The 23,977-nt window shown below is 45.2% G+C and overlaps 1 protein-coding gene across 1 annotated transcript; it reads right to left on the bottom strand.

The window, feature by feature from the left end:
* Positions 1-14,731: 14,731 nt before the first annotated feature.
* Positions 14,732-15,628, bottom strand: LOC137383610 (sodium/potassium/calcium exchanger 1-like). Its single transcript, XM_068056765.1, has 2 exons — positions 15,352-15,628; positions 14,732-15,189 (listed from the first exon to the last, which is right to left on the bottom strand). The coding sequence occupies exons 1-2, from the start codon at positions 15,626-15,628 to the stop codon at positions 14,732-14,734; spliced, it is 735 nt and encodes a 244-aa protein (XP_067912866.1).
* Positions 15,629-23,977: the final 8,349 nt, after the last annotated feature.

The following is a 23,977-nucleotide window of genomic DNA, read 5'->3' as shown; positions in this document are numbered from 1 at the left end:
GCTCCTTCGACAGCACCTTCCAAACCCGTGACATCTACCAACTAGAAGGACGAGGGCAGCAAATACATGGGAACACCACCACCTGCAAGTTCCCCTCCAAGTCACACACCACCCTGACTTGGAACTATATCGCCGTTCCTTCACTGTCGCTGGGTCAAAATCCTGGAACTCCCTTCCTAACAGCACTGTGGGTGTACCTACCCCACATGGACTGCAGCGGTTCAAGAAGGCAGCTCACCACCACCTTCTCAAGGGCAATTAGGGATGGGCAATAAATGCTGGCCTGGCCAGCAACGCCCACATCCCACGAATGAATAAAAAAAACTCCATACTCCACTGTTTCCATGCCCCTGTATCGGTTTAAATTGTCCTTCTTGTTTTCACATTTTTCACCCAAACTTAGTAATCTCCTCCTTATCCCTCCCTACCCAGACACACCTTCTGCTCTACTAACACTGAGCTTCTCCTCACACCTCGCTCTCTAATTTCATATATCTCTTCAAAATCCTCCTCTTTGACTCTGCCCTTCCTTTTTCCCCTCCCACTCTTCCATTCTGACCCAGAGCTGAGAGTGATACAACTGAATCACATTGCTACCTCTGAGTTGTCTTTCTATACGTGAGGAACACTGAATAAAGGAAGCTGTTGTAAGTTTTGTATTTGAGATGCTAAATACATTGAAGTCCATTAGCTTTATACCTCTTGGTACCATTAGTGAACAATTTGGATAGTTTGTGATTTCCCTTCATGATCCCGAATCCTTGGTTAGATCCCCTCAATACAAAAGTAGGGAGATTATGCTTCATTTATACAGGTGAGACCATATCTGAAGTACTGTGTCCAGTATTGGTCTCCTTATTTGAGGAAGGATGTAAATGCATTGGAAACAGTTCAGAGAAGGTTTATTAGACCAGTACCTGGAATGGGCAGGTGGGCTTATGAGGAAAGATTGGACAGGCAAGGTTGGTATCCACTGGAGGTTAGAAGAGTAAGAGACGACTTGATTGAAACATATAAGATCTTGAGGGGTCTTGACAGGGTGGATATGGAAAGGATATTTCCCCTTGTGGGAGAATCTAGAACTAGGGGTCACTTTTTAAAAACGCACATTTAAGACAGAGATGAGGAGAAATATTCCTCTCAAAGATTCGTGAGTCCTCAAAAGGTGGTGGAAGCAGAGTCTTTAAATATTTTGAAGGCAGAGGTAGATAGATTCTTGATAAGAAAGGTTATTGGGGGTGGGGGGAATGTGGAGTTGAGGTTACAGTCAGATCAGCCATGATCTTATTGAATGTTGGAGCAGGCTTGAGGGGCCAAGTGGTCAAGTGGCCTACTCCTGCTCCACCACCTGCTCGTATGTTCATATCCTCTTTTCCAATTTATACTTAATCTTTGCTTCTACCCTATATTCCAAATTATGTGAATCATCATTGTATCCCTTCAAGTGCAATAACATGTTTTCGAAGACTGGGTGGCTCTCTCTCTAAATTTCCCTTTGCTTCAACTTTTCCTCTGCCCCTGTCTGTCCATGCCCTTTGACAAACAAAGTACAGCTAGGATGTGGGGGTGGGTTGTACTGTCAATGCACCAATTTGTTGTGGCAAGAGGAAACTGCCGAGCACTGTCAGAATAGATACCAGGTAAAATTCAGAAGCTATGGATGTTTCAGTTCATTTATGATGCATGCACCAACACTCTTCCCACCAAAAACAGGTTAAAAGGCTTGCTCTTAGTGGGTAGGGTTGAATTGTATTCCAGGATGTTTCATCACATGGATCCCTCTCCCACTACCCTTCCCCCTCCCCTCTTCTAGTAATGATAGGAGACTTTAACCACCCCCAGTTTGGGAGGTGGTGGCGTAGTGGTATTGTCACTGGACTAGTAACCCAGAGACCCAGGGTATTGCTCTGGGGACATGGGTTCAAATCCCACCACAGCAGAAGGTGGAATTTGAATTCAATTAATAAATCTGGAATTAAAAAGCTAGTCTAATGATGGCCTTGAAACCATTGTCATTTGTTGTAAAAACCCATCTGGATCACTAATGTCCTTTCGAGAAGGAAATCTGCTGTCCTTACCTGGTCTGGCCTACACGTGACTCCAGATCCACAGCAATGTGGTTGACTCTTACATGCCCTCGAAATGGCCTAGCAAGCCACTCAGTTCAAGGGCAATTAGGGATGGGCAATAAATGCTGGCCTGGCCCGCGACGCCCACATCCCATAAAATATTTTTTAAAAGTATCAAAAGTCAGCAAAGTTGAAGCCCATGGGATAATAGGGGCAGTAGCAGGAGAAATGAAAAAATGGTTATGGGATAGAAAACGGAGAGCTGTGGTGAATGGCTGTTTTTCAGACTGGAGGGAGGTATACAGTGGAGTTCCCCAAGGTTCAGTACTAGGTCCACTGCTATTTTTGATACAGATTAATGGCTTGGACTTGAGAGTACAGGGTACAATTTCAAAATTTGGAGATGATGCAAAACTTGGAAGAGTAGTAAATTGAATTGAAGTGAATGTTGCTAGAAAAAGACATGTTGTTGAAGCTTTTTGTCTTGCACTCATCAGAACAGATGCAAGAATGCCAAATTTCCAAGGGAGCAGCAATTTATACTGCATGAGCAAAGGGTGCTGATTGGTTGGCAAGTTGACTCTTGTCGAGGCATTGCATGGAGAATGCTCCAGGGAACTATTGACCCACAGACTTTGTTTAATTCAAAAGAGGCGCAATGCCTGGACATGTTCCTTTTGCCTGCAGAGGACAGGTCCCTGCGCATGAATATATGTTGCTTCCAGCAAGCATAAGCGAGCCACCTTTTGAGCCCAACTGATAATCTTAAATTGGTTGTTAGTGTATTTCTTAGCACGCTCAGGATTGTTCAGCAAGTGCTGCCCAATCATGGGATCACATCTAATGTTAGACAATGTGTTCAGACTTTTGCAAGTGCGGTCTGGTTGAGTACGGTCAGTACTCTGCCTATTGCGAACAGCCGAAGGGAAGTGCTGTTTGATACGATCCGCCAGTCATTGGGTATATGAATTCCAGTGCCAGTGCGATGTCAGATACATAGGCTATATGGCCCAACAGAAGAGGACTTTGCCAAAGTTATGGAAAGCAAGGAAGTTGCCAGGATATGGATCAGATAAAAATAAAGAGGAGGTACAGGAAAGGCTGGCTGTACTTAGTGGGTCACCCGGTCTGGATAGGCTCCATCCTAGGTTGCTAAGGGAAATAAGGATAGAAATTATGAAGGTTCTGGCCACAGTCTTCCAATCCTCCTTAGATATAACCGTGATGCCAGAAGACTGGAGGATTGCAAATTTTATACCCTTGTGTAAGGGGAGAAGGATCAACCTAGCAATTACAGGCCAGTCAGTTTAATGTTGATGGTGGGGAAGCTTTTAGAAACAATAATCTGGGTTAAAGTCAACACTTGGACAAGCATGGACTAATAAAGGGAAACCAGCATAGACTTGTTAAGGAAAAATTGTGTTTGACGAATTTGATTGGATTTTATGATGAGGTAACAGAGAGGGCAGATGAGGGAAATGCAGTTGACGTTGTGCATATGGACTTTGAAAAGGAGTTTTGGTAAAGTACCATGTGTTAGGCTTGTTAGCAAAATTGAAACCTAAAGGATAAAAGGGGCAGTAGAAGTAAGGATACAAAATTTGCTAAGGGATAGGAAACAGAGGGCAGAATTTTGTTCTGCCCTTGGAGGTGGGCAGGGAGGCAAACAAAATGGCAAGGGGACACATTTCCAACATTGCCCAGGGCCCCTGCCATTTTGTCCGGGGCAGGGAAGGCCGAGGACAGCCTTCCCGCCCCAGGCCAATTGAGGCCCTTAAGTAACTACATAAGGGCATCTTCCTACCTCCACCTCAATTTTGTTGAAGGCTGAGTGGCCCTCCAATGTGGGGGGGATGGGGGGGGTGCAATCCAGGGCTTCGAAGGGCACCCCCCAACGGCAATCACCACCCCCAGGAAGTCAACCCCCCCCCCCCCACCCCACATCCTGGGGCATGCCTGAATGGCCCCGGCAACCCCGACTACATTCTTTGTACTGCTGCGCCTCCTGCAGTACCAGCAGTTGCCACTGCTTCCAGTGATGCTGCCGGTACTGCAGAGCTGCCAGCACTGCAGAGCTGCCAGCCTTCTGATTGGCCGGCAGTTCTGGAGGCGGGAGCTTGTCCCTTAAAGGGATGGTGTCCCCAATGGCGGGCAGTTAATTGCCTGCCCGCCGTTACATAGCTTCAGGGGTCTGACGGAGGGCCGAGGTGTGGTCTACCCCCACCTTCTGGCCCGCCGTTGGGACCCCCGTCGCCAGAATAAAATGCAGCCCAGAGCGTTGTGGTGAATGGCTGCTTTTCCGATTGGAGGAAGGTATACAGTGGAGTACCCCAAGGGTCAGTGCTAGGCCCACTGCTATTTTTAATGCACATTAATGGCTTGGACTTGAGGATACAGGTGCAATTTCAAAATTTACAGATGATGCAGAATTTGGGAAGTGTAGTAAACAGTAAAAGATAGAAATAGACTTCAAGAGAGTCTGGTGGAATGGGCGGACACATGGCAGATGAAATTCAATGCAGTAGATGCTGGGAGGATGTTTTCCCTGGCTGGTGAATCTGGAACTAGGAGTCACAATCCCAGAATAAGGAGTTGGTCACTTAGGATTGAGATGAGGTGAAATTTCTTCACATAAAGAGTTGTGGATCCTTGGAATTCTCTATCCTAGAGAGCTGTGGATGCTCAGTCATTAAATATATTCAAGACAGAGATTGAAATATTTTTTGATACTAAGGAATTAAGGGATATGGGAATGGTGCAAGAAGATGGAATTGAGATAGAAGATCAGCCATGATCGTATTGAATGGTGGAGCAGGCTTGAAGGGCCGAATGGCCTTCTCCTGCTCCTGTTTCTTATGTTCTTAACACAAGTTCAGCCTCAGCTGGAGTATTGTGTCCAATTCTGGGCACCACACTTTAGGAAGGAGGTAAAGGCTTTGGAGAGGATACAGAAGAGATTTACTAGAATGGTTCCTGAGAAGAGGGATTAGAATCATGTGGATAGATTGGAGAAGCTGGGGTTGTTCTCCTTCGAGCAGAGAAGGCTAAGAGGAGATTTGATATAGGTGTTTAAAATTATGAAGAGTTTATATACAGTAAATAAAGAGAAACTGTTTCCAATGCTGAAGTGTCGCTAATGAGAGGCACAGATTTGAAGTGATTGGCAAAAGAACCAGAGGCGAAATGAGGCAAACTTTTTTATGCAACAAGTGGTTGGATTTGGAATGCACTGCCTGATACGATAGTGGAAAAAGATTCAATAGTAGTATTCTTGAGAAAAAAATTGCAGGGATGTGGGGAGCAGCTGAGTGGGACTAACTTGATTGCTCTTTGGAAGTGCCGGTGCAGACTCAATGGGCTGAATGGTTTCCTTCGGTGTTGTTCTATTCTACAATACCACCACCCTGACCCTCTTCCCACCATTAGTCATCTGACACATGAATCAATCAACAATAGCAACTACAGTACCCACAATCCTCTGCATTCACGCCACTGTATCCATTGCATGGTTTGGCTGGAACATGCACATGCAAGACCATTGCGGGTACATTGCAGCCCAGTTGTCTGTTGTAAGTTCAAGTGGGCTGAAACAGAAGCAGGAACCGTGCCTATGATCTTTCTCTCAGGTCGCTCGCAACAGTGCCCAGGAGATTAACCTCTTATTCCAGGGCAGTTGACTACGCTATGTTTGGGACATCGCCGGCACAGAATGTTTGCCTACATAACAGTCAGTTTGTTTCAAAATAATTCAGTTTCTGTGAAGTGCTGTTAAATAGACCTGAGAGAGATGCTAAGATACTATAGAAATATAAGCCTCTCTTTCTGTGATCTTGGAAAGATATTGGCTTCCGATGTAATGTCATTAGTTTTGCAGAGCAAGATGACCATTCATTGGGCAATTCTTCTATACATAGATTATTAAATTAATAAGGTGACTCATAAAAAAGTCCAGGCCAAAACACGGTTACATTTCATACACAGAAGCCATTTAGGATTACTTCCTGTTACAATATTTTCCATTTGAATACTAACTTAATATTTCATCAGAGATAGAGCAGTGACAGATCACACTCATTGTTTTCCTGACTGGCGGTTACCCTTTTGCCAAATCTTGATCAAATCTCTGAGTTCCATTGATGGCTGAGTGGGTCAGTGTGTACACCACCCAGCCCTGCACTGTTGCACCGAACAGGAAGGTCCCAAGTAATGTCCCCACCCCGTGCTGAATTAGCTGATCTCAGTTGGGGCTGTACAATTGACCTCAGTGCCTCTGAGCTAGGAAGGAGACAAAATCAGCTAGGGTTCCTGCTCCATATCCTCATCCAGTGACTCCTGCTGGAAAGTGCTGGCGTATGTGTTGGCTGCAATACTTTCCCATGGAACAATTAGCCTGTGCACATCCATTGCTCAAGTCCTGCATATTTTTAAATTTGTTCTTGAGATGTGTGCAACACTGGCAAGGCCACATTTATTGCCAATCCCTAGTTGCCCTGAGGGCATGAAGAGTGAATTATGTGGGTGTGGGACTAAAGCCACTAGGCCGGAGCACTTAGAGGTGGGCAGGTTCCCTTCACTGAAGGGTATTAGTGGGGTTTTTTGAGCTATCCACCAGCTTTCATGGTCACTTTCTAACATTAACTCAAAAGTTACTGGACTTTTTAAATTCAATTTTACAATCCTCCCAATTACTGATTGTGACAGATCCACAATGCTACTGTTCCAGCAAAAATAATGTGGGAGGTATGGAAAGGCTACTGTAGTTCTGCAATAATCAGTGTCGTCACTCAAGGGCAGGGGGGAGGGGGCGGTTGGTGGGGGGGCGGAGGCGATGGGTGGTAAAATTTGAACTTGGCAAAAGGGCCAATACAGAGATGTTGAGCGGATGATGGGTAAGGTTGAAAAGGGGACTGTGTTAATGTGGTCCCCAGTGATGAATGCACACTATTTGGACAGATGACAGTTCAAATTATTTTATGATTTAATGTCATTCCCGAGATTTCACACATTTTTTCCTTTGGGATAAAGAAAATTAAATATCATCAGCTATGTGTTCAGTCGTATAGGAATGTGTAATCAATCACAGTGCTCACAGCACTGAGGAAATGACCGGTCTCGTCCAATCTGTTAAATAACTCATATTTATGAAATGCTCTGGAGTATTTCATTAGGTATCAGTTAGTTAGTGGACTTCAAGTTCTGTTCAATTTATTCATTGTAACCATTTCCTGCTTTGCCTTGATTCAGGGCTAAATGAATTACCAAGTATGATGCCAATCCAGGCAGCTCAGGGAGGTCACGGCTTCATTTCACAGCCTGTGCTTCATTGACTGACGCTATCCCAGGGCAGTAGTTGAGGCACTACAATAGCAGTCAGTGCCCCCTGGATAAGAGAGGGAGGAGAATGAGCCATGGTTCTCACTCCTGATCATTTGTCCAGCGGCCCCTGCTTAAGTACGAGGTGTGGGTGATCGGTGAGGACAAGAATAGGGCTTAGCTGTAATGTTATAATCAGAGAAAGTTAGAATGTACCAGCACAGAAAGAGGCTGTTCAGCCCATCTAGGCTGTGCTGGTCTTTCTCTCCATGTGCTATTACTACTCGAATCCCATTCCCCAGTTTGTTCCCCAATCCCTTTAATATTCCACCCAGTCTAATCTCATTCTCCTGCTCACTCCCTGTATCCTTTAATATTTCTACCTAGTGTAATCCCATGCTCCTGCTCATTCCTCATAACTCTTAATATCCCATCCAGTCTAATCCCACTCTCCTGCTCATTCCCCATACAATGTAATATTCTATCCGTTCATAACCACTCTTCTGCTCACTCCTTGTACCCTTTAATATTTTACCATCTGATATATTACATTCTTGTATCTGAATTCTGAGATAAGTATAAATGAAGGTGATGTAAGTATTTAGGCCACAAAATTGGGCTCCATAGTGCTGCTGGTGTTGACCTCAGAAAGTGGTGCCTAGAATGCTTCTGGTCACTTCCAGTGTGGCCTGCATGGTGTGCCCTGACTGACAGGGTGCTAGGGCAGGCGTGTCATGCGTTTACCAGAAGCAGGCAGAGTGGGCAGGTTGTGATGTCAACCACCTTCTAATGCTGATTTGTTGCATGAACTGTCATTTTGGACCAGGCAGGTCTAGTTAGTGCCCTTTCTTAAACACGCCCAGCTGAACATGTGTTCAGCAGCACAAGGGACCTAACTCCATTAACGTCATTTAAAGGGTTAACTCACCAATTTCCATGTGCGATGCTTTTGACTTACTGGGATGAATTTTCAAATGGCCGGGAGGCAGGCCTGGAGGCGAATGGGCCTGCAGTCTCCTGCCACTGACAGGCCTGCCGGTCTCCCACCATGCTCCTGCCTCCGGGCAATTTTCATTCTGGAAGGATCAGAGGTGTGATGGCTATCCACCCGCAAATGGTGGGTAGTCCATTAGGTCAATTAAATGGCCACTCAGCAGAAACCAACTGGAATTTTCCAGTAGCCATGCAGGCCCCTCACTGAGGCCAAAACACGGCCAATGAATGGAGGCGACCTCCTCGCAGCAGACACAGTGGAGGGGGGTGGGGGAGAGGGTGTCAGTGCTCCATTCAGCTAGGGAACACCCTCCCCCCCACTTCCGCACCTGTCATAGCCTTCGGGCCACAGTTCAATGTCCACGGCCTGGTAGCTGTGGCCTTTTTAATGTTAAAAATGTTTTAAATCTCTTCAGTGGGCGCTTCCATCTTGAGTCGTCCTCTCTCTTACTTACCTACATCGGCAGCTCCCACCTCTGATGGTAGGGCTGCCAATCTATTGATGCTGGAGGGCCTCCTATTGGCCCCCAAGCCATGAGAGCCCGCCCACCATCCTTAATTGGACGACGAGCGCGTACCCAGGCCACTAATTGGCCTGCTTATCAAAAATTATGTCGGGCACCAGGATTGGATCTGGAAATTCACCTGACGTCAGGGTCCTAACCCGAGAACAAAAATTCGGCCCACTGTTGCTGGTGCAGCGTTGTAGAAGTACTGTGTTATGGGAAGAGTTTTGCTAACTTTTTGGATTTTCGATGGCGTGGTTGTGAAACAAACCACTGACATGCTAAAGCAACGGTTCTGCTGCCTGGAGCACTCAGGGGAAGCCATCCAGTACTCACCAGAGCATATCTCCAGGTTCATGGTAGTCGCCTGTGTCCTCCACACCCTTGTTATCCTGAGGGCTGAGCCCTTGCCACCAGGCATATGGAGGCCACCACAGGAGGAGGAGGAAAGGAAAGAGGAGAAGAAGGAAAAAGATGAAGGGAGGAGGCATCTGGTATTAAATTCCAGAAAGCTTGTTGTTGAAGGATTAAAGCTGGAACCAATCTTTACTCAGTCTTACATTTATTTTACAAAGTTAAAAGATTACAAATATGCAGCTCCTCACTCAAACCTTCACCCAGTTTCAGTAAGTGTCTCCTTATATATACACAAGTAAGACCCTAATTAACAACCTCACCTGCATATGATGAAACAGAATTAACATCTGGGACTCCTTTGTTCCAGCGAGCTATCCGTGAGCGGATATTCAGACTCTGGTTCCACTGAGATGTCAGCCCCACGTCAAAGTTGCTCCACAATTTCCAACTTTAATCCATCTGCTATTTACCATAACAGCATCCTCTTGGCTAAAATCCTGAAATAAAAGCCACCAACAAAAACAAATCATTCCATAACAACTTTATCCAATAATATAAAACGGAACTATTCACTCTAGTGCATTCCCTTAGCGCCTGTCTTACAGGTGCCTTTGCCTGTCCTAGTGCCCCTATGCAGTGTTACCCCAGTGGCTGCAGCATGGCTGGTGGAAGGCTGCTGAGTTTCAGTGGGGAAGACGGCAGAAGGCCTTACAGGATGCTCTCAAGCTGCTCTGGGCCTTGTGGGACCATCTTCAGACTGCATCATCTCAGCATGGGTGGCAGTAGACTGGATTGGCTGGCTGAGAGGCAACAGCAAGGGCACTGCAGAGTGGCAGTGGTGGAAGCATGAATTCTGTCACTCTGAGAGAGGACAGCAGGTTCGTGCTCCACGGAGCCACTGGTACTCCCTCGAGCGGTGCCTCAGCAATTCTAGTAATCTGTTCAAGGACAGATCAATGGACTGCTGTGAGAACCCGCATGGCCCCTTGAGTACTGATATCCGCAGCTACAATGGCAGCAGTCTGAGCCTGCATGACACCCAGCATGGCTGTCATGACCTCAGTCTGAGCTTCCACTGCATCACTGAAACATTGGGTGGCATTTTCCTGTGCTGCAATGGAAGCTGAGACATCAGCCACCAGACGCTGCATCACTGGTGTGTCTGAAAGTACTGTCATGGGGGTAACCATGACTTCCACGTTGGAAAGATGGACTCCAAGCTCTGTGTGAAACCCTGTGCCATATTGGAGCCAGACTCTTCTATGCTCCTGGACAGTGACAAGAGGTTCTTTAGCAGGCCTGCCAATGCACCAAGCATCTCATTGTGCAATGGTATACCAAGTCTACTGCAAGCCCATTCACACTGACAGATACCTTGATTACCGTTATTTTCATCATCCCTCCTCCCTCCACCACTCTCATCAGAAGAACCTACTCCATCAGCGACAAGAAACATCTACAGCAGGAATGTCACCATATCAAGTCTACACTTCAGCTTAATGGATTTCCTTCCTTGCCCTCATGAGAGATCAGGTAGGCGATTGGTCAGTGAGTATTGCAGAATTATTTTTGTTCTTTAAGCTAGGGAGGTGTATCAAACTGAGAGTTAGGAATCTGTAACTTAATATTTTCTCTCTCTCTATGCAGCGTCCTCATTGTCTGATGGTTGCAAGTCATGGCTTATGCCATGATATCACTGTGGGCAAAGCGAGGAAGCAGGCCCCAAAAACTACATCAGTCAGTACGGGGATTGAACCTGCGCTGTTGGCTTTATTCTGCACCATACTCTAGCCATGTAGCCAACTGAGCTAACCGACCTCTGTTAACTATTACTTTATTAAATTAATAAAAAAGATTAACATTTTTATATATAAATCTTTCATTAAGTATTTAGTTATGACTGTTAAGTTTAGTTAACCTAATAAATAGAGGCATGGTAGGACAACTCAGTTCCAGTTGAATGCACATGCTGTTCCATGTGGGAACTCCAGGAAACTTCTTGTGCCCTAGACAACCACATGTGCAGGAATTGTCATCACCTGGAGGCGCTTGAGCAGCAGCTGGTGTCACTGCGATGCATGCGCGAAGCTGAGAGTTTTGTGGATAGCATATTTTTGGAGGTGGTGACCCCGCAGCTTAGGGATAGGCAGGCAAAGATGGAATGGGTAACTTCCAATCAGTCAAGGAGGACCAGGCAGGTAGTGCAGGAGTCCCTTGAGTGCATCTCACTCTCCAACCAGTAATACTGTTGAGAGTGATGGTTCCTCTGGGGAGTGCAGCCAGAGCCAGGTCCATGGCACCATGGGTGGCTCAGCTGTATGCGGGGGGACGGGGGGTGGGTGGCAGGAGGAAGATTGGGAAAGCAATTGTAATAGGGAATTCTATTGTTAGGGGAACAGGCAGGCTTTTCTGCGGCCACAGATGGGTGCAGAGGGCACAATTTCAAAATTTGCAGATAACTCAAAACTTGGAAGTATTGTGAACTGTGAGGAGGATAGTGATAGACTTCAAGAGGACATAGATAGGCTGGTGGAATGCGTGGACACATGGCAGATGAAATTTAATGCAGAAAAATTCGAAGTGATACATTTTGGTAGGAAAAAGGAGCTGAGGCAATATCGATAAAAGGGTACAATTCTAAAGGTGCAGGAACAGAGCAACCTGGGGGTATATCTGAACAAATCATTGAAGGTAACAGGGCGTGTTGAGAAAGTTGTTAAAAAAAGGAGTACAGATCACGGGCTTTATAAATCAAGCCAAAGCGGACAAATGCAAGAAAGTTATAATGAAAACCTTTATAAAACACTGGTTCGGCCTCAAATGGAGTATTGTGCACAGTTCTGGATACTTTCGGAAGAATGTGAAGGTTTTTGAGAGGGTGCAGAAAAGTTTTACGAGAATGGTTCCAGGATTGAGGGACCTCAGTTACAAGGGTAGATTGGAAAAGGTGGGTTGTTCTCCTTAGAGAAGAAAATGTTGAAAGGAGATTTGATAGAGGTGCTCAAAATCGTGAGAAGTCTGGACAGAGTAGAGAGAAACTGTTCCCTTTGTTGGAGGGGTCCAGAACCAGAGAATGCAGACTTAAGGTGATTGGCAAAAGAACCAAAGGCGATATGAAAAAGCATTTTTTTTTACAAAGCGAGTGGTTAGGATCTGGAATGCACTGCCTGAGAGGGTGGTGGAAGCAAATTCAATTGTGACTTTCAAAAGAGAATTGGATAAGCACCTGAAGTTAAAAAAAAATGCATGGTTATGGGGAAAGGGCTGGGGAGTGGGAATAGCTGAATTGCTCTTGCAGAGAGGTGGCGCAGACATGACGGGCCAAATGGCCTCTTGCTTTGCTGTAACCATTCTATGATTCTATGAGGGTGAGGTGCATTTTGAGAAGGGGTATCAGGCAGGAACGTACTGTTATCCTAAATGTTCTTGGTGAACTCCAGATGCAATGGCCTTAGTGACAGCTATCTCCATGATGCAGCACATCGTCTCCACCAGAGGGCTCAGTCGATGCAGGCTTGCCATTCCCCTACCAGTTCTTTGCTGCTCCCTGAGATTATGGGCCACCTTATCCTGCAAGAGAGAGGGAAGAATGTCATTGAGTGTGTTGTAATGTATTTGGGTGATGTGCTGATAGCTGAATAGCTGGAGGTAGGTGGAAGCTACAAGAGGTGGGTGTGAGACTGGCAGCATTGGTACTTGTGTGAGTGTGAGGTGGAGTTTCTGAATGTTCGGCATGAGTTCTGATTGCTGATGAGTGAGTGTTGGAAGTGTGATGCATTTTCAGCATGAAGTGTTAGTGGGGCACTGGAAATGTGGCTTCGCAAAGCAGGTCTGGAAAGGGATGCAGTGGTTTTTGTTGAGGTTCATCCTGAGCAGCTCCATAAAGTAGGATTCTGTGCTCTACGGGTTGTTCTTAGGGATTCCATCCAAGAAAAACGTTAACTGCTGCTGGAGGATCATCAGCTTGGTGAAAGACACTCTTTGGTCTGCCCGAAACTTGCTGGTCTTCCAGTGCAAAGGGCTGTTGGCAACTGAGGTTTGCAGACTGACACATTCTAAGATTGAGGACTATGTGTTGAGGGACTCACTATAGTTTGGGGCAGGCACTGCAAAGGCTCAATGGGGAAAGGCCACTGTCTAAGGCACTCCCGCCATAGTATACCAAGGGGCTGGAACTCATGTAAAACCCCTCGGGCTATATGCACCAGAGAATGTTCGACATGAAATGTAAATGTACATTGTAAATGTAACCTGTAACTGCAAGTGCAGTAAAATGTATTGAAAGAATCTGATCTGTATTGCACTTTATGTGTTGTCAATTTGGAACTGTTATGTAACATACTTTTACAAATTTTATACAAAAGTTAGTGGGGCAATGGATAGGAGAAGATGCATTAACTAACCTTGACCACTGTGTGAGGTAGTGGAACTTTTTCCAGCATTGTTCTTCAGGGCCAGAACCTGGGAATTCACCTCCCTGGTCACTTGCTTCCATTCCCTTCTCAGGCTGTACCTTGAGGGCCTCCTGGCTCCCTTCGGGACATGATGTATTTCCCCCTTCCCACCTCCATCACTAATACCTCCAGGGCTACATCAGAAAACCTGAGAGCCCTCTCCGGTGCCTGTTGCTCGATTTTCTATGCTTTTTCTTCCAGCCAAGTCTTCTACAGACAGTCTGCAGCAGCTCCTGTAAGGTGAGTGCAGCTCCCTTTTAAGAGGGGCAGGCTGCCTTAAAAGGCCCAGGCTAACTGTGTGTCAGAGTCTCCATGCACGCTGCTGGATACCCTGTTGAGCATGCAGCCATTCAGCAGCATGTTCTGAAATCATTTAGATGAGGAGGCAGTAAGGAGTTTGCATGCTTACTGCCTCAACGGGACCTGTTGCGGGGTAATTGCGCATTGTGATCCCCACACCCGCATCCAATTTTATCCCCTTAAAATAAAGTCCTCTTTGCTCAAACTCTTCCATTTTGCTGGTTTTCTTGACAGCTGTGTCTTTTGTTTGGTACAGATGCAGGCTGGGTGCTATAGTCTATCTTGCTGAGTCTTTTTACATGACATTGATAGATTCTACCTAAGTGCTGAAATTCAAGCATCAACAGAAACTCAAGCATCAAGCTTTCCATACAGATACAGGCCTTTGAAACTAAACATGCTTAAAGGATTTCTAATATAAATTGCTGCCCTCCATCTATGTTTAATTATTTCCTTTTAAATGTGTGCATGTTTATATTTTTTGTGGTATGGACCTTATTTCTAACAGAGATTTCTTTTCATCTCATTGAGATTCTAAGATTGTTGCTGTAAGATTTTTGTAAAAATTGAGAAATTGCATTGGTTCCCCTTATTAGTAGCTTTTGCTGACTGCTCATTGGTTATATCAATATGCTGTAATTTTTTAATATCATTAATTTCTATCCCCTCGTCACCTGCTTCTGATTGGTACAATCCTTACCTGCACAATTTTGATTTGTTGTGGTAAAATTTTAACCAATCACATGCAAGTGTGACACTGAGGATGCATCTGTACAGATGAGATACCCATTCGCATCCTCCACTCCTTCATCCTCATCCTCCACTCCTTCATCTTCATCCTCCACTCCTTCATCTCTTCATCCTCCACTCCTTCATCCTCATCCTCCACTCCTTCATCCTCCACTCCTTCATCCTCATCCTCCACTCCTTCATCCTCATCCTCCACTCCTTCATCCTCATCCTCCATTCCCTCATCTTCATCCTCCACTCCTTCATCCTCATCCTTCACTCCTTCATCCTCATCCTCCACTCCTTCATCCTCCACTCCTTCATCTTCATCCTCCACTCCTTCATCCTCATCCTTCACTCCTTCATCCTCATCCTCCACTCCTTCATCCTCCACTCCTTCATCCTCATCCTCCACTCCTTCATCCTCCACTCCTTCATCCTCCACTCCTTCATCTTCATCCTCCACTCCTTCATCTCTTCATCCTCCACTCCTTCATCCTCATCCTCCACTCCTTCATCCTCCACTCCTTCATCCTCATCCTCCACTCCTTCATCCTCATCCTCCACTCCTTCATCCTCATCCTCCATTCCTTCATCTTCATCCTCCACTCCTTCATCCTCATCCTTCACCTTCATCCTCATCCTCCACTCCTTCATCCTCCACTCCTTCATCTTCATCCTCCACTCCTTCATCCTCATCCTTCACTCCTTCATCCTCATCCTCCACTCCTTCATCCTCCACTCCTTCATCCTCATCCTTCACTCCTTCATCCTCCACTCCTTCATCCTCCACTCCTTCATCTTCATCCTCCACTCCTTCATCCTCATCCTCCACTCCTTCATCCTCCACTCCTTCATCCTCATCCTCCACTCCTTCATCCTCATCCTCCACTCCTTCATCACCCATGATGATGGTGCTTTCTTCTGAGAAATAAGGCACATGGTGGAATGATGGTGTGGGAGGGGGAATGAATCATCCTGAGTAGACAAGAAGATGATTTCTGACCACTTGACTTTGAATTCTGCAGCCTCTGAGAAGATTTATTTTCTAACACTGCAATTATCTAATGTAAAGCATTGAACCATAATTATTTAATGTTTCCATATCACCTTTTCTCCACCCCTTCTAATGCCCTCCTCTCACTTCCTGAAGGCACTGACTCACTCTGGTGTTCGATTCAATGAGACCAGTCATCCTCTGGCACCTTGCTCAAGTGGTAATCATACAGGAGCATGCACAGTGAGTGTCAGTGAGCTAGTCACTGTGTGCATTACATCTGAGTCTGACCCTTTCCATAATGGACGTTCACACAAGGAGCTCTGAGCAGGAATAGGAATCTTTTCTTGATTCCCACCCCGCAATCCCCATAATCCAGCCCAAGGTAGCTGAGGGCAATTCTGGAAGCCCCTGCACTTCCCCAACTGTGACTATCTAACTCAGCACTGATCAGGGACCTTTCTGCAGTGGTTGGGTCGCTACCACACTAGGCAGTGCCCAGTACTGGAAGCACCTAGAACCTGTGGAACTGCAGCAACTATAAATCAGCAATGACCAGGAAAGAGGGGGAGGAATTAAAAAATCAATAAATAAAGTAACAAAAAAACAAAATGTCATTTTTTTAACCCAGAATATCTGAAGAGTGCATCTATTTAGCTGAGCAGCTGCTCATTTATAGCTTTGTCAATAAGAATGCAACTTCACTCTCCTATTTTATACTGTGTAACATGCACTAAATAAAGTACCTACCATTAAAATCTGCCAGTTGTAAAAATAATTTATCTGCAGATCAGCCATTTAGTTGGTAATGAGAAATCCACTTGACTGAATATCACCAGTTTACTGGAAAACAAATTATATTGTCATGTATCTTGCAGACTCTGACACGATGCTGGGTGCTGGCAAAACAATCCAGTTATCTAATTGAAATGAAATTTCAGAGTCGTGTTTTCCTTTTAAGATCTGCTCTTGGCTGCATTTAAGACAGTTTTATGCGGCCCTATCAGACTCACACCAGTACTCTGTTGCAACAAGCTGCGTGTTATGGGGCATTGTGTAACTGCGGTCGATCTGGGTGGAAGGTGGAACAGATTTGAAACCCTGTCAGGATTAAAAATTGCTTAGTTATGACCACTGATTATCGAATTAATCTGAGGTTCTGATGGTCCCAGTAGGTGATTAACTCTGTAATTGCTGCAGTTAAAGGAAATGGCCAGTCTCCCATCTTTCAGTAGTGTTTGTTTTCAACTGGCAGAATGTGTGGAACAAACACTAATATTACAGTAATAAACACATTCAAATACCAGGGGGAGATTTATTAGTAAAATATTAATATTAATATACTGAAACAAAACATTAATATTATAGTAATAAGCACACTCAGACACCGGGGGAGATTTACTACTGGAATACTAACACTAATATAATAAAGAACCTCCTTAAAGCCCACCTCTTTGATCAAACTTGTAGTCACTCCTAATATCTTCTTCTTTGTCTCAGTCTCCCTTTTCCATCTGATTATGCTCCTGTGAAGTGTCTTGAGACATGTTCCTATGTTAAAGGCGCTATATAAATGCAGATCATTGTTGGAAATCAGTAGCATGAGTCTTCAACAGAGTGCAGAATATTGTGCCATCTCTCAGCAGTAGCTCATGCCATTGGTAAAGGTTCAGGGCAGAGTAACTAACCAGTGTTTGTTGTGTGCTTGAGTGATGGGGAGCGAGCAAAGAGGGAGTACATATATTTATTTTTATTTAGAGATACAGCACTGAAACGGGCCTGAGTCTGTGCCAACCAACAACCACCCATTTATACTAATCCTACATTAATCCCATATTCCCTACCATTCTCCTACCACCTACCTACACTAGGGGCAATTTACAATGGCCAATTTACCTATCAACCTGTAAGTCTTTGGCTGTGGGAGGAAACTGGAGCACCCAGCGGAAACCCACGCGGTCACAGGGAGAACTTGCAAACTCCGCACAGGCAGTACCCAGAATCGAACCCGGGTCACTGGAGCTATGAGGCTGCGGTGCTAACCACTGCGCCACTGTGCTGCCCATGGTGAGGGTTATTGTTCTAAAATTATGGTACAGCACGGTATTACCAGCTGCATTAATCTGGCCTCGGTTCAAATCTGAAAAGCCTCATTAAAAATATCAGGAGACACGCGGGAAACTTCATTATTTTATTATTAATCAAAGGGCAGCCTTGCTGCTCAGCACCAGCTGCACTGCACACCTTTCCTTGCGCTGTTTTCACAAGACTGATTGTTCACACTTACAGAATTAATCGAATCGTTTCCGGGCCAGATCAGGGACTGCCACCCACAGACCATGTGTCTTTAGCAATAGTGGATCGACAGCCCGTTTTACACCTCGCCCCTCGCCCAATTCGTCAACGTCCAACATCAATTTCACCCCGGGGTCTATTTACTAACTCGGGCTGCTCCCACGTGATGATTTAACATATTAACTCTGAGGTTAAAAAGCACACAAAGCAATTTAGTCACAAAATGTACTGGTCAGTGTATGTTCAAAAGTTGAAGTCTTTCCAACCTCATTTTCGCTGCACTCTCTTGAAGGCGCTGACTCCTGTTGGGGCCTGGTCCCATGGGTATCTACTGTTCTCTACCACCTCCCCCTGTTGTGGCCATGCTTCATGTGCGACCCTGGACACTCAGCCTGGAGGGCGTCACAGCCAGCACACCATGACAACATCTAATCAGATATATGGGAAAGGAACACTGGGCCCATTAAAAAAAAACTGAAACGGTAAAAAACTGGAATCTCTCAGCAGGTCAGAAAGCATCTGTGGAAAAACACAACTCAAGTTAATTGACGTTTCAGGTGCTGGAACCCTTCCTCATATTAGAAGTTGTCAGTGTTTAAAAAGTAGTAGAACAAGAGGAGAGGGAGAAGATAAACAGGCAAAGCATACACACAAGCACACAGAACACAGCAGATGATTAAACGGCAGACGTGATGGTAGCAGGAGCTACAGGAGGCATCATGAGAGAAATGAAAGAAATATACAAGACATACGAGACACAGGCTATAATTCCCAGGTAGTAAGTGAGTGACCGTCCAGCCTATCCAAGAGCAGCCGTAGGCAGACTCTGGAATGGAAACCCTCCTCAGGTGGGACTGTCACTGTCTACCTCTGTCAATGAAGTACTTTGAAGCATAGACACTGTTGCAATGTTGGAAATGCAGCTTCCAATTTGCACACAGCAAGATCCCATAGATAACTGGTGAAACCGTGGTCAGTTAATCTATTTTTGGTTGTGTTAGTTGAAGGATAAATGTTGGTCACGATACTTGGAGAACTCCTAAAATCTTCAAATACATCCACCAGAGCAGGCAAAAGAGGAGGTGGTTTAAAGTCTCACCCAAAAGATGTAACACTTCCTCAGTACGGCACTGGAGTGTCAGTGGAGATTATGCGCTCAGTTTGCAGTGGGCTGTAAACCTACCACTTAGAGTCACACCACTAAATTAAGCCCTCATTGGGCTGACATGTGTTTGGAAAGTCTTGTCTATTGCCTGTTCTGTCAGTTCTGAAGAAGGGTCACTGACCTGAAACGTTAACTCTGCTTCTCTCTTCACAGATGCTGCCAGACCTGCTGAGTATTTCCAGCATTTCTTGTTTTTATTATTTGGCTGTTGCCTTGTTGATAAGATATCAAAGTCAGGCTTAGAAACTGTTAGGTGATCTCCTGTCAATTTGAGTTCCATCTTCTTCATCCCATCTCCATTTTAGCATCCATTTGATGTTCGTTGCTAATGTTTATTCTCCTGTTCCTCCTGAACTCCAAATGCAGTGGCCAACGTTCTCTTGCTCCTGACATTTCTCCCCATGCCCTTTTTTTCAGTTTTTCACTTCATTCTGCCTTTCTACAGTAATCTTTTAAAACCTAAAGGTTTCGCTGGGCGGGTTCTAAATGGTCAGACAATGGGGTCCGTCAGGTGGAGGATGGGGTCCGTCAAGCAGGTTCTACAATGGGTGGGCGATGAGGTGTATCGAGTGAGTGTTACAACAGGAGAGTAATGGGGTCCATCAGGCGACGATGGGTTCCATTGAGGAGGTTCTACACTCGCCAGGCGATGGGGTCTTTCAGGCAGGTTCACCAACGGGCGGTTTCAACAGCGGATGAGTGATAGGGTCCGACAGATTACAGCCTAGGTGGTGAAGGAGAATGAACCCCTTGTCTTCCCTTCTTTTCAAACCTAGTTGTGTCCATTGTCCTTGGTTTCCCTATAGTACGATTGTCTCCTCTGAATTCAAAATTACTTTGTTGAATTATCTGTTCTTTTGATTTGAAACCGTGCAAAAAAAAAATCCCATTACTCTTTCATCTAACGCGCTTAATTAATACATCTGCAGTATTAATTTTTTTTCTGCAAAACAAACTAATTCCACTTAGCAGGATGGACTCGCTGAAAACTGTTGTGGGGCTGTATTCCAGGAAATTCTACGTGCAGTAAATTCTGAGACCAGTTGATGTGAGAGAGAACAATCCTCACATTTCACAAGATCAAATATTTACTGTGATTCTCATTGAATTTGTTACACTTTGGGTTTAGAAAAGGACTCATTATAGTCTCAGAACCCAAGCGAGCAGAGTGTTGTTTTGACATGTTTTGAGCATTGCGTTAAATACGCAAATAATGGATGGTGACAGAGAGACGTGAGTTGCATCGGAATTGAGTGAGAATTCAATTAATCTATGAGGTTTGCTGTACGACAAGTTTCCAATGTTATAATACAGCAAATCCTCTGTTCAACACTCGATGTAACCTCAGCAGCCGGTATTACAAACCCTCACTATAACGTTAAAATAAAAGCAAAATGCTGCAGATGCTGGAAATCTGAAATAAAAACAAGAAATGTTGGAAATACTCAGTAGGTCTGGCAGCATCAGTGGAGAGAGAAACTGAGTTAACGTTTCGGTCTGTGACCTTCACAGATGCTGCTAGACTTGCTGAGTATTTCCAGCATTTCTTGTTTTTATCTCACTATAATGCTCTCTGTTATAGCACGACCATCCCACTGCCCACAGCCATCCCGCAAATCCACACCCCCCCCCCCCCCCCCCACCACTGTAACACTATACTACTCACTCTAATTCTAATACTCTGTATAACAAAACCGCACTGAAACATTCTCCATATAATGCACTTTCACCTTCACACCCTCTGCAAAGCACACCCTCACTGTAACACAGTGTATAACACACCCTCACTGTAACACAGTGTATAACACACCCTTGCTGTAACACAGTGTATAACACACCCTCACTGTAACACAGTGTATAACACACCCTTGCTGTAACACAGTGTATAACACACCCTCACTGTAACACACTGTATAACACAGCCTCACAGTAATACACCGTATAACACACTCTCACTGTAACACACTGTATAACACACTCTCACTGTAACACACTGTGTAACTCACCCTCTCTGTAACAATCTGTAAAACATACCCTCAGTGTAATACTGTTTATTACTCACCCTCAATGTAACACTCTCTGTCAAACTCAACCTCACTGTATCACTCTCTGTATATCTCACCCTCACTGTAACACTGTGTTTATAACTCACCCTCCTGGCCAGGTGCTCCGACCTCACCATCAGCGACTGACCGTCCTCCGTGCTCACCAGCAAGTCGCAATGCCTCCTCCTCCACAGCAGTGAGAATGGCAATGATTGGCACACCGCCACCAGTCCATACTCTCTCACGGGCATTCTGGGCCCTCTTCACCTATGGAGTCACATGACAATCATTTCAATTACTTGACCTGAAGGACCACCCACTCATCCCTCTTGCTGCATGCTGCTTCTGGGACCATTGCCATTCAAGTGCAAGGTTGGCACATTTCTGGACCTTTGTGCAGGTCAGATGTGCCCAGCATATGCCCCATGACAGAGCTGCAGCCATTCACTCCAGATGGAGGGCTTCCACTTTGCAGCATCAACACCTGGATACCCACCCATCTGAGTACAAAGCAACAAGGACTGAGACATGCCACTCACTCTGGCAGAGCAGAGAAGGGCGTTGACTCACTTCTGGCATTGGATCCATGTCCTCCTCACAACTCCATGGCTGCTGACCTCATCCACGACCTCCATCCAGGTGCTCCTGATAATCTGGAGAGGCCTCCTCCTACTGTCTGGTGGGAGGAGGACCTCCTGCTTTGCCTCAGCCACCTGGAGGAGGACATGCAGGGAGTCATCGGTGAACCATGGGGCCATCCGGTTGGTTCTCTCTGCCATGGCCGCAAGTGGGTACTGGTCCTACAAGGTCTCAGGTTGGTTTCTGTGAAGGTCCAGTGGTTCACCCTTTACGGTTAGAGGATAGCTCCTGTTCCCCTCAGCCTGCTATATGTGTCCTCAATGTAGCTCCTGCTCCTCCCACCATACTCTGAGCAACAAGCAGCATTCTGAGAGCCACTAAAGGTGCTGACAGCCCTTTTAAATGGTTGTCAGCACCTTCTTCCAGATCTTGCCCCGCCCCTGCTGATGCACATCTTCCCGCCCATGCACGCCTTTTCTATTGAAAAGTCCACTGGCGAGATGCTAATTGGATACCTCACACATGATCGCAGTGGCACCAGCGCAGGGCGGAATCGCCTTCGGCACCACCTCTGCTTCCAGGACCGCGGCCACGCCGGGTCACGATAAATTCTGGCCATTGTTACAGTGAGGATGTGTTTTACAGATTGTTACAGAGAGAATAAGTTTTTTTTAAATTCATTCATGGGATGTGGACGTCACTGGCTATGCCAGCATTTATTGCCCATCCCTAATTGCCCTTGAGAAGGTGGTGGTGAGCTGCCTTCTTGAACTACTACAGTCCATGTGGGGTAGGTACACCCACAGTGCTGTTAGGAAGGGAGTTCCAGGACTTTGACCCAGCGACAGTGAAGGAACGGCGATATAGTTCCAAGTCAGGATGGTGTGTGACTTGGACAGGAATTTATACAGAGTGTTATAGTAAGAGTGTGTAATACTATAACACATCCTAGCTGTAACACTCTCTTTATAACACTCCCTCACTGTAACACTCTCTGTATAACACACCCTCATTGTAACATTCTCTGTATAACACCTCCTCACTGTAACTCTGAAATAAAAACAGAAAGTGCTGGAAATTCATCAGTTCTGAAAGTTCACAGACCTGAAATGTTAACTCTGCTTCTCTCTCCACAGATGCTGCCTGACCTGCTGAGTATTTACAGCACTTTCTGTTTTTATTTCAGATTTCCAGCATCTGCAGTATTTTTCTTTTATCTCACTGTAACTCTTTCTGTGTAACACCCTCACAGTCACATTCTGTATAACACATCCGAACTCTAACACTCTCTGTGTAACACATCCTCACTGTAACAAGCTGTATAATACACCCTGACTATAAACTCTTTGTATAGCACACCCTAACTGTAGCAAGCTGTGTAACACACTCTGTATATAACACACCCTCACTGTAAAACCTCTCTGTACAACACAGTCTCACTGTTGCACTCTCTGTATAACAAACCTTGACTAACATTTTCTGTATAACACATTGTTGTTTATTGCACTGAGTGAGTCTAATGTGCTCTCACAGCAAGCAGCCATTATTGAACTATCTTCATTTACACTCCCCCAACAGGGAGGGCAGTGTAACAAAATGCTCAGCTATTACAATATACTTCACACTCACCATAACACTTTCTGTATAATATGCCCTCACTGTTACACTGTGTATAACACACCCTCACTGTAACACTTTCTGTCTAATCCCCTCACGTTAACACTCTTCGTATAACATTTCTTGCTTAGAGACCCTCTTGATGTTTTCCATGCTGCCCATTAAGCAATGCCATTCTCTATACAGTGAATGTACTTCGTAAAAAACGTAGAATTTTTAACTGCTGTGTTTAATGAGTGAACACTTAAGGCTGATTTAAATTCAGCAGTTCAGCAGCAAAAAAATAATTAAATTTTCTCAGTGGGGTACAGAAACAGTAACAGCATTTCAATATTTATAAAAGCTGACAGTTAGCCTGTTGACCCAAGCTGGATATTTTTGATGTTCTATGAATTTCAAACAGTAACAGGGACAGTTGTTTGGCATCTGTTGAAAGGATCAGTGATCCAGTGAGTGAAATACAGGCTGATTCAGAACTCTGAGTATACACTGGAGATTGTGGCTCCAAATCAGACTCAGAAATGGCAAAATATGCAATTAGTGCATGCAGTGTGGTTA

This window comes from Heterodontus francisci, chromosome 24 (genome assembly GCF_036365525.1).
Source record: "Heterodontus francisci isolate sHetFra1 chromosome 24, sHetFra1.hap1, whole genome shotgun sequence".
NCBI classification, from domain to species: domain Eukaryota; kingdom Metazoa; phylum Chordata; class Chondrichthyes; order Heterodontiformes; family Heterodontidae; genus Heterodontus; species Heterodontus francisci.
Note: the sequence above shows the minus strand (reverse complement) of the source record. Positions and strands in the feature narration are given on the sequence as shown.